At 39.4% G+C, this 14952-nt stretch overlaps 1 protein-coding gene across 4 annotated transcripts in view; it reads right to left on the reverse strand.

Annotated features, from left to right (window-relative positions):
- The window catches only part of dclk2a (doublecortin-like kinase 2a), a 343959-nt gene that overhangs the window by 34873 nt on the left and 294134 nt on the right, over positions 1–14952 (reverse strand). For all 4 annotated transcript variants that reach the window (XM_073042911.1, XM_073042910.1, XM_073042912.1 and 1 more), the window contains one exon: positions 10657–10803. In XM_073042911.1, coding sequence (XP_072899012.1) covers positions 10657–10803 — 147 coding nt within the window. The remainder of the gene's footprint in view (positions 1–10656; positions 10804–14952) is intronic.

Here is a 14952-nt window from a genome sequence, read left to right on the forward strand (position 1 = left end):
GCCTAGTCGATCCAGTCTTTCTTCATATGAAAGTCCTGCCATCCCAGAAATCAATCTGGTGAACCTTCTTTGTACTCCCTCTATGGCAAGAATGTCTTTCCTCAAATTAGGGGACCAAAACTGCACACAATACTCTAGGTGCGGTCTCACCAAGGCCTGTACAACTGCAGTAGAACCTCCCTGCTCCTGTACTCAAATCCTTTTGCTATGAATGCCAACATACCATTTGCCTTTTTCACCGCCTGTTGTACCTGCATGCCCACCTTCAATGACTGGTGTACAATGACACCCAGGTCTTGTTGCACCTCCCCTTTTCCTAATCGGCCACCGTTCAGATAATAATCTGTTTTCCTGTTCTTATAATCAACAAAAATGCAACAAGTAAGTCGTAATCCCTTAATGTGCAGTACGGTGGAGCAATTCCCAAATAATTTTTCAAAATCTGACACTATATCTGTATTCTCAAATAGTTAGTACTACGAATGAACGAACAGTGCTTCAGTTTCGTTTAAGCAATATGAACCAGCTATTCTTAACAATGAGCAATAAAACCCTGGCAGATAACAATTCAAAGATTATTTTAGCAGCTTTTCCCCAATGTACAGAACTGTGCAAATGCCTTAGGCATATATACATAGCTATGGTATCTCTTTTGCACAGTACTGTATTTGTCAATGTGGAGTAGACAGCCAGTTTGTAAATCTGGCGGAAACAAAGGATGTTAGGAATGGCAAGGGGTGTGGGACAGGTGACAGAGAAGGAAAGCCCGAGGTGGGGAGTGGTGTGGATGCAGACACACCAATCCCTAGGACACCAGACAAGGCCATTTGATTCCAGACAATTGGTTTATTGATCATCACAGAATGTTCTTCTAAGGCTTCCACTCTCTCCCCTCTCCCTTCCCCTTTTCCCAACCATGATTCCCCTCTCCCTACCCACTTCTCACTCTCAGTCCACAATAGAGACCCATATCAGAATCAGGTTTATCATCACTCACAAACATCCTGAAGTTCATTTTTTTTAAATTTCAGACTTTTGGATCATCGGGCTCTCTTCCAGGGAAGGTGCGACCTCTACAGAAGAGATGGTTTGCACCAAAACTGGAGGGGAACTAATATCCCAGTGGGAAGGTTTGCTAGTACTGCATGGGGGTTGGGGGGGGGGGTGGGAGGTGAGGTTAAACTAGAGCTCTACTGGGATGGGAACCAGAGTGTCAGAACAGACAGTAGAGTGGTTGTGGAGACAGATGTTGTTAAGACCTCAGACAAGGTCAGGAATCAAAACATTGAGCAAGATAGGTTTAATGTTCTGAGTTGCGCATATTTCAATACATGAAGTATTTATTGTAGGAAAGGTAGATGAGCTGAGGGCATGGATGAACACATGGAATTATGACATTGTAGCCATTAGTGAGACTTGGATGCAGGAGGGGCAGGACTGGCAGCTCAGTATTCCGGGGTTCTGTTGTTTTAGATGTGATAGAATGGGAAGAATTAAAGGGGAAAGGGTGGCATTACTTGTCAGGGAAAATGTCATGTCACTGCTCAGTCAGGACAGACTGGAGAGCTTGTCCAGTGAGGCTTTATGGGGAAATCTGTGGAATAAGAACGGTGTCCTGCTGAAGGGTCTCAACCTGAAACATTGACTGTAAGATAAGGAATGCCTAACATTCCATGTCCAGACGGCACTTCAGTAAATCTGATCACTTGGCTGTCTTTCTACCTGCATATCGGAAGAGATAAGGACAACAAAGAGGTGGTCATTGGAGGCAAAGGAATGGCTACGGGAGTGCTTTGAGTCAGTGGACTGGGCCAGGTTCAAAGACTCATCTAGGGACCTGAATGAATACACCGTGGTTATAATGGACTTTATTAAAACTGCTGTAGGTGAGTGTGGCCTCACAAAATCATTCAGAGTATTACCCAATCAGAAGCCCTGGATGAACCAAGAGATCTGAAATCTGCTGAGAGCCAAATCAGAGGCATTCAAGTCTGGTGACCAAAAAGGTTACAAGAGGTCCAGGTACGATCTCTAGAAAGCCATTTTACGGGCAAAGTGGCAATTCTGGATCAAACCTGAAACACCTTGACAGTTGTGGCAGGGCTTGAATACTATCACTTCTTATAAAGTTAAATTAGAAGACACAGGAAAAACTACTGATTCTCACATTTACCTAGACTATACCCTTTCCCACCCTGTTACTTGTAAAAATGCCAGCCCCTGGCAAGAAGCGTTGAAAGTTTCTTGTAACAGTTTCTTCCCCCAAGCCATCAGACTCCTCAATACCCAGAGCCTGGACTGACACCAACTTATTGCCCTCTACTGTGCCTATTGTCTTGTTTATTATTTATTGTAATGCCTGCACTGTTTTGTTCACTTTATGCAGTCCTGGGTAGTTTTTTTTTGTGTTGTTTTTACGTAGTTCAGTGTCGTTTTTGTACTGTTTCATGTAACACCATGGTCCTGAAAAAAGTTGTCTCGTTTTTACTGTGTACTGTACCAGCAGTTATGGTCGAAATTACAATAAAAAGTGACTTGACTTGAAAGTTAAAGCAAAAGATCTGTTTTTATTTTGAAATGGAAACACGTTAATTAATAAAACAGCAACTCCTATTTTGTGATCTTATGAAAAATAATATTATTTATATAGCGTGTTTTGGATTCATGTTGCCAAAATGTGACATATAGATGAATAAGTTGATATATCTTTTGGTTACCCTGGAGATAATAACATGGGCATGAGAAGGGAGGTATTGCAGATGATTTTTCTGGGTGTTACTGAATAGTTATGTAAAAAACCAGGTGAATTCAGTGCCACTCAACTGCATGAAGAAGAAAATGGTGTCAATAACTATGTCAAAAGGACATTAAGGGTTTTATAATTTTTATCATAACCAAATTACTAACATTGATCAGAGCTGGTTTGATAATGTGCTGAATGAGGGTGAGCATGGTGAAAATCAAATCAGGTGGTTTGGGAAGATGGTATATAACTTAGGGAGGCTATGACATTAAAGAATTCTGGAGACTGAGCCTTCACTAGTAATGTTCCCCAACTCTTTCTGCGCTACATCGATGATTATATGATGCCGTTTCCTGCACCAATGCTGAACTTGTCAATTTTATTAACTTTGCCTTCAACTTTCACCCTGCCCTCAAATCCCCCTGGTCCATCTCTGATACCCTTTCCCCTTTTCTTGAACTCTCTGTCTCCTTCCCTGGAGATATACTGTCTACTGATATCTTCAATAAACCTATTGACTCTCACAGCTATCTTGTTTTCATTCCAAAACATCTGAGATGTCATCCATCTTCAAAGAATGGGATTTCCCTCCTTTACCATTGATGCTGCCCTCACAGGTACCTCCTCCATCTCCCATCCTCACTCACCCCATCTTCCTCATGCGATAACAGAGACATAGTTCCCCTTTTCCTTATCTACCACTTCATGAACCTCCACATTCAGCAGATTATTCTCTATAATGTCTGCCACCTTGAATGGGATCCTACCAATAAGCACATCTTTCTCTCTCTCCCGCTATCTGCTTTCTGCAGGGATCGCCCTCTCCGTGACTCCCTTGTCCAATCATCCCTCGCCACTGATCTCCCTCCTGGCAATTACCCCTGAATATGGCACTTGCACTTGCCTCTTCACCTCCTTCTTCACCACAAAAAGTTCCTCAAGGTGAGCTGACACTTCATCTGTGAGTCTGTCATGGCTGTCTACTGTATCCGGTGCTTGCTCTATAGCCTCCTCTACATCGGTGCGATCTGACGCAGTAGAGAGGACTTCCTGGTTGTCACCCATTTTAATTCTACTTTGTATTCCTATTGTGACGTGTCAACCCTTGACCTCCAATGAGGCTACTCTCAGGTTGGAGGAGCATCATATTCCGTCCAGGTAGCCTTCAACCTGACAGCATGAACATCAATTTCTCTAGCTTCTGCTAATTTCTCCCTATTCTCCTTCTCTCTTTTTCCATTACCCATTCTGACTCACCTGTCGCCACTTCTCCCCTCCTCACCTGCCTATCACCTCCCTTTGGTTTCCCTCTTCTTTGCTTTTCTTCCATGACCCACTCTCCTCTCCTCTCAGATTCCTTCTTCCTCACCCCTTTACCTTTTCCACCTACCAGCTGCTCACTCCATTCTCCCTCCCCACCCATCCAACTGAAATGCCGGCTGGTTAAATCCTCTCCATTTATGCTGTATGACCCGCTGAGTTCCTCCAGCTCTTTGTGTGTGTTACTTTGGAGAATGAGGGAAGGTTGAAGATGGTGTGGTAATTTGCAAGGACAATATAATCAATAATGTTTCTTTAATATAGTAATAAGTTTTGCAATATTTGCTCTTAATACGGGGTTAATTGATTTATTAAATTAGTATTGCTTACTGGCTCTGATTTGGAGATAAATCTTTCAACCTTGACACAGCCAGTATTAAAATGTGAGCAGATTGTATCACTCAAAGATAAAGATAGCCAGAAGCTCAATTGTTCCTCTCTAAAAAGCTTAATCTCTCCTTTCTGAGTTTTCTATGTTTAAGATTAGCTCACTAAAATCCTTTCAAAACTATCAATTTGAATGTGGAAGCTATTTATCCTGTGTAATGTCTATGACAATTATATTACCCGTAAAATTTTGTTCTTCTGTGTACTCAATTAATTAAAACATTCCTACTTTATACATACATACCTCTTTAGCATATTCTGTTGACTTTACCCCTTCAATGTCTCCACGTAGTAATTATACTCAAGAAGCACAGTTTTGAAATTCTAGACAATTCACTTGAAATTATATTTTCTGTTTATTCTATATAATTTTCAAGCCACAGATAAAAATCTCAAAATGCATTGATTTCTAAAGTTCTCTTGTTTGTTGTATCTTGTCCCCATTCAATTTTGTCTTGCCACTGGTCTCATCTTTACAACCATCTATTTCTAATCTATGCAACAGCTAATCCGCACTCTATTCCACACCTCCCCCCACTCCAAAAATGATGACTTGGACATGGATAATTTCTGACAGACTCTAGTTTTATCCATCTGCAACACTGATCGCCATCTCGAATGATGAAGGTCACAGCAATGATCCTTGAGATTGTGATATCGAATTTGTTGCATAACCACCTTTGAAATATCAGTTTTCAATTCCCTACAATAATTGTTCTCAAATCTTCTCTAAAACCTTTCAGAACATTCTGTGCACTGCTCTACTAACAGATCCAAATCTGCATAAAGAATGTCCCTGAGTTCTTTTAGTCACAAACTCTAACAGAGAACTTGAACAGGTTTGACATGCAAGATCCTTTATCAAAGCCTTATATTAACTTGACCTGATGATACTCCATGTCTCTCGGTGTTACAGGAAAAGGCATTGTTTTGTTGCTGAAATACTGAAAGAAGAAGCTGAGATAAAGCTACACTCCACAGATGGAACAGCAACGCATTTTCAGTACCTTCTTTTCTGAGGCAGACCCCGTTAAGTTGAGTGAAAAGACATTGCAATGGTATGAACATTTATTCCGTAACTTTATCACAAGGACTGAAGCTACAGCAAGAGGCACATTGCAATCTTTTGGAGTCATGATTTGGAAGCAATTCCCTCAATTCCTATATTTATCCTAACGGAGAATGATAACAACCTAGAACTGTTCCATACAGAGAATGGCATACATTGCTTTAACTGGGATAAGCAGCTTATAGCTGATTCAGAACTGATAAATGAATGCTGAGTTTTGATGTCACTGGCAGCAATAATGGAGGTAGTTGCTATCTCCATTATAAAGGAAGGACTGAATTGGCCACATCAGCAGGACTCTCATAGGACACAAGTTGGACACTGTCAAACGAATCAGAATCAAAATCAGGCATCTGAAAGCATAGCTCCTGCCAAAGGAAAGGTGATTATTTTCTAGTGTGATTTTACATTTCTGCAGCTGCCTTGTAAATAATTATAGTACTGTGACTAAGTGAAAATCAATGGCTCCCATTATCAGTGCAGACATTAGTTTATTCTGCAGCTGGAACTGTTTGGGATTCTGGTCCTAGTGCTGATATTTTGGAAACCTCCATCTCTAATTTCATCTATTTTCACTGAAAACAAACCAGCCTACTCCCAACCCAACTACACTTCTTTCTGTATCGAAAAGAAGGTTCAATGTAGCACAAATTCAGTGCAGAACAAACTTCAAGTCATACAATGATATTTGTCCTAAAATTGACTGCTACTTGTGATTCAAGGCCTGGTAATAGCCAGCATTAATTACATCAAGGCTGTGAAATGGTAATTGGTTCCAAAAGCAGATACGGCTTTACTTGAATTGTGCCTATTAGGAAAAGCACACTTTACTTAAAACTAACATTGCTTCATTACATGAAATCCAAGCATGCCTCTGGAAACATGAGCAGTGCCTTTGACAATATTAATTGTGACCTACATTTTAAAACAGAAGGAGAATGGTAAATAGAATATACTTAAGAATATGATATGAAACAAGAAATGTCAGTGCCATTCAACTAAAAGACGCTGCCAAAATCCATTGCTTCACTGAAATTAGAAAGGCATTTACAGCATCTTTCTTGGCTTCATGTCGTCCCAAAGTAAACACTCAGAGGCCACTTCAGGTACACTTGTACACCTGCTCGTTAATGCAAATATCTAATCAGCCAATCATGTGGCAGCAACTCAGTGCATAAAAGCATGCAGACATGGTCAAGAGATACATCTGTTCAGACCAAACATCAGAATGAGGAAGAAATATGATCTAACTGACTTTGACTGTGGAATGATTGTTAGTGCCTGACAGAGTGGTTTGAGTACCTCTGAAACTGATGATCTCCTGGGATTTTCATGCACATAGGTCTCTAGAATTTACAGAGAATGGTGCGAAAATTACAAAAGAAAAATTCAGTAAGCAGTTCCATGGGCAAGATGAGAGAGGTCAAAAGAGGATGGCCAGATGGGCTCAAGCCGACAGGAAGGCAACAGTAACTCAAATGACCATATGCGTTACAACAGTGGTACGCAGAAGAACATCTCTAAATATACAAAGTGTTGAACCTTGAAGCAGATTGGCTACAGGAGCTGAAGACCATGAACATACACTCAGGGGCCACTCTACTAAGTACAGAAGGTACCTAATAAAGTGGCCACTAGGTGTCGTTTCTGCTGTAATGTAGGAAGTATGTCTGCCAAATTGTGCTTACCTAGATCCTACAAATTGAATTGAATTGACTTTATTTCTTACATCCTTCACATACATGAGGAGTAAAAATCTTAATCTCCTTCTAAATGTGCAATGTGCAATCATAGTAATTTATAATAAATAGAACAGTCAATGTAATGTAGAATACACTCAAATCAGCGTCAATTAATCAGTCTGATGGCCTGGTGGAAGAAGCTGTCCCGGAGCCCGTTGGTCCTGGCTTCTATGTTGCGGTACCGTTTCCCGGATGGTAGCAGCTGGAATGGATTGTGGTTGGGGTGACTCGGGTCCCCAATGATCTTACAGGCCCTTTTTACACACCTGTCTTTGTAAATGTCCTGAATCATGGGAAGTTCACAACTACAGATGCGCTGGGCTGTCCATGCCACTTTCTGTCGGATCGTGCGATTAAGGGAAGTACAGCTCCCAATCCAGGCAGTGATGCAGTCAGTCAGGATGCTCTCAATTGTGCCCCTGTAGAAAGTTTTTAGGATTTAGGGGCCCATAACAAACTTCCTCAACCGTCTGAGGTGAAAGAGGTGCTGTTGTGCCTTTTTCACCACACAGCTGCTGTGTACAGACCACGTGAGGTCCTCGGTGATATGGATGCCAAGGAACTTGAAGCTGTTTACCCTCTCAACCCCAGATCCATTGATGTTAATGGTGACTAGCCCGTCTCCATTCCTCCTGTAATCCACAACCAGCTCCTTTGTTTTTGCGACATTGAGGGAGAGGTTGTTTTCTTGACACCACTGTGTCAGAGAGATGACTTCTTCCCTGTAGGCCACCTCGTTGTTGTTTTAGATAAGGCCAATCAATATAATGTTGTCGGCAAATTTAATTAACAGATTAGAGCTGTGGGTGGTGACACAGTCATGGGTATACAGGAAGTAAAGGATGGGACTTAGTACACAGCTCTGAAGGGCTCCTGTATTGACAGTCAGAGGGCTGGAGATGAGGGAGCCCATGGTGATCTGACAGGAAGTCCAGGGTCCAGCTGCAAAAGGCAGGGCCAAAGCCGAGGTCTCTGAGCTTCTTGTCAAGCCTGATGGAACTATGATGTTGAATGCTGAACTGTAGTCCAAGAACAGCATTCTCACATAAGCATCCTTCTTCCCCAGATGCGTAAGGACAGTATGTAGAGCAGTGGTTATTGTGTTGTCTGTCGATCGGTTGTGTTGGTAGGCGAATTGTAGGGGGTTCAGTGTGGGTGGTAGCAAGCTGCAGATGTAGTCCTTGACCACCTTCTCAAAGCATTTGCTTATTATTGAGGTGAGTGTGACGGAATAAATTTGCTCTCCTAGCTCATACAAATTGCAATTTGTTAGTGACAAGGGAATCCATTTTGGTTTCATTGAGAGACTAGAAATAACGTTTTAGAAACAGCTTCTTCCCCTCCGCCATCAGATTTCTGAATGGACCATGAACCTATGAACACTACTCACTTTTTAACTCTCTTTAGGATTACTTAATGTATTTCTATGTTTCTCATTGTAACTTAGTATCTTTTGACGTATTGCATTGTAAACTGCCGCAAAACAACAGATTTCACAACATACACTATGTCAATGATAATAAACCTCATTCTGATACAGAAGAAATCTGTTCAGAGATTCAAAGAAACAAAGAATAGGTGAACTGTGACTCTCTACAAAAAGTGTAAATAATTCAGGGAAGTATACAAATCTTTGGGCTAAATTGCAAATGTCAGAAAATTGCATCATTCTGGTCACAGCAAATAGATAAAATAACTCGCAGCACAAAAGGAAACTGGCAGAGAAAGTGTTGCACAGAAACTAAACTAAATCTCCAAAAAAGTAGTTTAGGGTAGGACAAGTTCTGGAATCATTCAAGAGGGGAAATAGATGCCTTTATTATTCTTATGTGCTGGAAGATGACAAATGATTAATACAGTATAAAAAGAGGAAAGAATTAAGTTGATAGTTATTAACTGGTTACCATTAAAGGGAAAATGTTTGAATAGGTTATAATGGATATCATGATTGAATATTTAAAGAAACCATGTCTAATAGAGCCTATCTGATAAAGTGGCAAAGTTTTAGAAATAAATACATATTTTAAAAAACCTGCTTTATTGCACTGCCAGGAAATGTAAACTAATGGACAAGGATAATCCAGGGAAATAAGGTACTTGGTTTTTCAGAGACATTTGATCAAGTTCTTTAAGGAAGTATAATGTTGGTACATGACTTACAATAGTTAGAATGGGGGTTGAGTATTTGGCAGACTACAACACTTACTGCCTGAAGAGAAATGATTAGTGAAGTTGTATGTGCTTCAATGTGCATCCATTACTGCTTGTAGTAATTGTGAGTAATAAGGAGCAAAGCATTTGTAATGATATTATCAAATTTTCTGATGAAACAAAGCTCTGGGGGCAAGTACTGAGCACAACTATGACTGGTCCAAATCTCCTTGAAGATAGTCAATTATGTAGATGGATGGAGATGAGGCAGATTGATTTTAAAATTAACACATGTAGAATAATACACAAAGGAACAGTTAAGGAAGTAAAAGTGAATTTACATAATTTATTTCAGGTCCCAAATTACTTCATTGTCATATGAAAGACAAACAATGATTGAATCAGTGCAGTCTGAAAGACTCAGAGTTTGTGGATAAGTTGGGCCTTATAACTCCAGCTAGAAGACCTTTAGGCAAGGGCTCGCTTGAAATCTGCAATAAAATGCACAGGACCCAGAATCCTAAAGTATAAATAGATTTGACACATGATCTACCCCTTTGCACCACATTGAGCAGCCTCACCAGTCGACTTTAAAAGAATTACTTAAACAATTTTCAACTTATATTTTTGTGGGAAAGGAAGGAGAAGAATGGTAGTTGTATCCATCTCCATTGCCCAGCATCATGTTCCTTCTCAATCCTGCGCAGTCATCAGGCTATTAGCTTGGTGTTTAATGTGGTTCAGGGGAGACAGGATTCTGCTGACCACTTGCATTTGTGCAATAAATATTTAAATCATCTTCAGTGTTTGTATCTGCTGTGCTGAAACACCAATTTGATAGTGCTGTTCAGAAAACCGATTTTGATCTTGCTCACTTACCTTTTCATAAAAAGATTATAAGTTGCTAAATATATGTCAGTACAATATTTTAGTTATTATATCCAGTGAAATCTGGGACTATTCTAGAATTGAAGATGCCTTGAAAAACTAATAAAATAGAAGATTTTTGCATTAAAAGCTTATTTCACAATGTCACATTGACATTATCTGTTTTCTACAAAGCCTACGCTCACCCATTATTGCAGCTAATATCAGATTCACTCCACTCAGATTTTATTAACGTGGCATATCTCATACACTGCTTTAATTATAGATAAAAAGAGCACTGATACTTTGTATTCCTAAATCATACATTAATTACAGAAATAAAAATCATCTAGCATATATGTATTTAGCAAACATACCAGCAAGTTTTCTGGCTTGATGTCTCTGTGTACAATGTTGAGACTGTGGAGATATTTGAGAGCAGAAGCCAGGTTGTACATCATCGCACTGGCATCTCGCTCTGTGTACTTAGTTGATGATGTGATTGCATCAAACAGGTCTCCACCCTGTCAAGAAAGTTAAAAAAAAGATGATAAAAACAAGCTGACAAGAGCCATGTGGCACAACATGATCCTTTTAGGAGCACAAATATGAAGCCCTTGCAGTTCACTTCTGTAAGAATCACAGAATGATTACAGCAAGGAAGGAGGCTATTTGGCCTAGCCGAGTAAGTCCATTGAGACTGTATGTAATTGCAATCTGATTAACCCCACTCCCCAACATCTCCCCACATTCCTCCAAATGCTATGAAGATAACCTGCCAATCCCTTTGCTTTAGTACTTTCTTTAAAATATGCCCTCTGGATTGCCCCTTCACATCAAAATATAATAGTTTGCATTTCTTAGCCTTAAGCTTAATCTGCCACTTATCCATTCATTTCATCAACCTGTCTACATCTCCTTGAAGCCTATTATTATCCATTTGAAAACAAATTTTGATGTATGTTAAGAATGGTAGAGGTCTTAGCATCTATCTCTCTAGAATCAATTTCTACATTACTCTCTACTGCAAAATGCAACCTTTTACTATTACTCTCTTTTCTGCCATTTAGCCAATGTTTTATCTATGCTGCTACACCACCTTTTAGTTATGGCCCTTAAGTTTGATGACAAAATTATTACATGTCACTGCAATTCGAAACTCATAAACACCTAATCACTCTCACTGACCATCTGAACAATTTCACGAAAATCTCCGAGTTAGTTGGGTCGTATTTGCATTTAACAATTCTGTGCTGACTTTCCCGAATCAATTCTCACTTGTCCAAGCATCTGCTCATTTTGTTCCTGATTACTGTTTCCAGACCACTCTACTCGATTGGGTAAAAGTGAGTGGCTGCTATTTTCGGGGTTATTACTTAAACCCTTGTACGAACAAGAGTCTAACATTTGCAGTGATCCAGTCCTCAGGCACAAATAGATATTTGGAAGATCATACCAAGTCCTCTGCAATTTTACTTCTTTACTCTTACAATAATTTCCCATTGGGACTGGGAATAGTGCACAGGAAGTGGTAATGAAGTTTTAGTGCAAGAGGACTTGGTCTTGTCTCTGCACTAAACTATTGGAGTGGATTCTTAAGCACATGATATACGAGTGTTTGGGAAAGCATAGCATGATTAGAGATGGTCAACATGACCTTGTGAGGGAGAGGTTGTGCCTCACAAGCCTGATTGAATTTTTAAGGAAGAGACACAATCATTTGATGAAGATAGAGCAGTGAATGTGGTGTATATGGATTTTAGGGAGGTGTTTGAGAAGGTTTCACATGCTAGGCTCATTCAGAAAGTCAGGAGGCATGGGATCCAGGGAAATTTGGCTGTATAGGTTTAGAATTGGTTGCTCATAGAAGGCAGAGGGTGGTAGTGAATGTTGAGTATTCCACTTGGTTGGAGATAAGTGGTGCTCCACGGGGGATCTGTTCTGGGACACCTGCTCTTCGTGATTTTTATAAATGACTTGGATGAGGAAGTGGAAGGGAGAGGTAGTAAGTTCACAGATGACACGAAGATTACTGGTGTTGTGGACAGTGTAGAAGGTTGTTGTAGGTTACAACAGGACATTGATAAGATGCTGTCTGGCTTAGAGAGCATGTCTTATGACGATAGGTTGAGTGAGCTAGAGCTCTTTTCTTTGGAGTAAAGGAGGTTGAAAGGTGAACATGGAAATGGGTTAATAAAAAGCAGATGACGAGATGAGAGTGCAAGCTGGAGGCATTTCCCCAGGGCAAAATTGTTAATAAGAGGGGCAGAACTTTAAGGTGTTTGAAAAAAAAGTACACGGGAGATGTTAGAGGTAGATTTTTTACAGAGAGAGCGACAGGTGCATGGGACATGCTGGCAGAGGCTAATATGTTAGGGAAATTGAAGAGACTCTTAGATAGGATGAAAAAAATTGAAGAGTTATGTGGGAGGGAAGGGTTTGATTGATCTTATAGTAGGTTAAAAGGCCACCACAACATTGTGGGTTGAAGGACCTGTACTGTTTTATATTCTACAGTATTTCTAGTTGAGAGTGGGACTGCTGCTCCTAAGTAAAAAAAGGTAAAACTGGATATAGGCAGGTACAGAGACATCCTGATTGAGGTCAATGGAAATTAATGTCAGTCAGGATATATAACAATGAAAGATGGAGCCTGCCAGTTTTGCATTCTATTCCATAGCTAGTCTTATCCTCCAAGTCCTTCCCCTGATTCCCCTTGAACCAAGATGGGGCCAGCACCAGATGCATTAAGTGAATGCATCCCTTTGAATGCTAAAATAATAACACTCAATATGTTGAATATTTGTGGAAATAACAACCAAAAATACTCATTAGTCCCAGTTTTAAGCTTCCAAACATTTTAAGCTGTCACAGCCCTTCAATATAAGTAAGAATCAGGGTCCAGTATAGATCACAGATGAATCTAGGGAGATTAGATTTCAGCAATGGTGGTATTAACCTAAATTCAAATCAGAAATCTAACCTATACAATACAGTAAAAATTATTTGAACTTAGATTCAACCAATATTTTCCAATTTGTACACTTATTTTTGTATTATAGGGGAGAAACAATAGAGTGCGGCATTGGGAAATCTGGAACTGGTGTTTTTTTCAATACATCTCAATAGTTATACCTTGACTCTACACTTCCTATTCAATACACCCATTAAAATTACATTTCAAATATATTTTTCTTAATGGCCAATGAATTACACAAGACATAGTTTGTTCATCAATAGTAAAGTGATTAGAAAATGATTATTTTATTGAAAAGGTTGTTGTTCATTTTCATTACAATGTATCACCAGAATCATATCTCTCCATTTAGCTCTGGGCATTTTATAATAGAAATTGAGTTTAACAGTGAAAATATGAGCATATAATTGAACCTAAGTATTGGATCCTGAGGGTAATAGACTTAAACTACCAGGATGTATACTACTGCCATATTTATAATTTTTCTTAATAGACTCCTTTAATGAGATTGATGCAATTTTTATCAGTTAAGATAGACATGGTTACTAGGTGATATTTCCTCAGGTGCTGTTTAATTGTTTGATGTATTTATATTGTTACTGATGACTTTTGATTGATGGACACAATTACATTTCACCTTAACCCCCAAGAACCAGCCTTGAAGTTCAGAACAGCTTTCAGCATGGGTAATGCTATTAAAAAAAACTTTTTATAATTTAACAAGTAGATTTTGCTGCTTCAAATTTCAAAACTGAGGGGGTGGGGGAAGAGAGATGGAAACAAGATATATTTAATTCTCACAAGGTAACTCCTCAATGCTTTTCCTCATTAATACATGCACCATAGCAAAGAACATGGGGTTGGGTTAAAAAAGAGGAATTTTTTAACTCTTTCTATATTTGAGGAAGATATTTTGAAAGGATATCCATGCCTGATTTTCTTCACTGTGTTAAAACATTGGAACTCTGAGTCAGAACCAGACTCTCATAATTATAGAAAACAGTGAAAAGGGAATTCTGGATTTTCTATAATTCTCTTGGACAAAACATGTGATGGTTTCACTTAATCCTCACATACAAATGGAGAATTGTCTCAAAAGAAAAGTTTTGAATATTGTGCACATTCAGTTTAACTGGATAAAATGGAAACGAGTAGTTAAAGCTGTGTTGCAGGATATTTTATTACTGCAAATTAAATTATGAAAATAATTGCATTGAGTGCTTTGTCTCCTTTAAGATTTTGCAGATTGTAAAGAAAGGTGGCTATTGAGGAGCAGAAATCAGGCTGGAGAGGGAAGGCAATTTAATTGCACTACAACTTGTACCCAAAAGATGTTAAAGCTATTCCTGACCAAAAAGCATGTGCGTATTATTTAGATATACCCAGTGGTGACTTTATGCTGGCCTGAAATTCCTTGCACAGGTTTGAAATAACAAAAGTTCTGATAAGATGACTGTGCATTCAATTGCAGCGGTTTCTACAGGGTCCACCAAAGGTGTTATTGTCCTTTTAAAATGTATTTTTTTACAATTGCAAGACTCTCCTGGACATTAAGGACTTAAAGTACTGCAGGTGTATCCCATCAGTGAGTTGCTTATTGGCAGAGAAACTGAAGGAACTGGACTTGGTGCGGGTTGTGCTGCTGCCTACTTCAGAGAGGTGTTGGGTTGCGAAGGAGGTGCACAAGAACAACCGT

Source organism: Hemitrygon akajei, chromosome 4 (assembly GCF_048418815.1).
Source record: "Hemitrygon akajei chromosome 4, sHemAka1.3, whole genome shotgun sequence".
Taxonomy (NCBI): Eukaryota; Metazoa; Chordata; class Chondrichthyes; order Myliobatiformes; family Dasyatidae; genus Hemitrygon; species Hemitrygon akajei.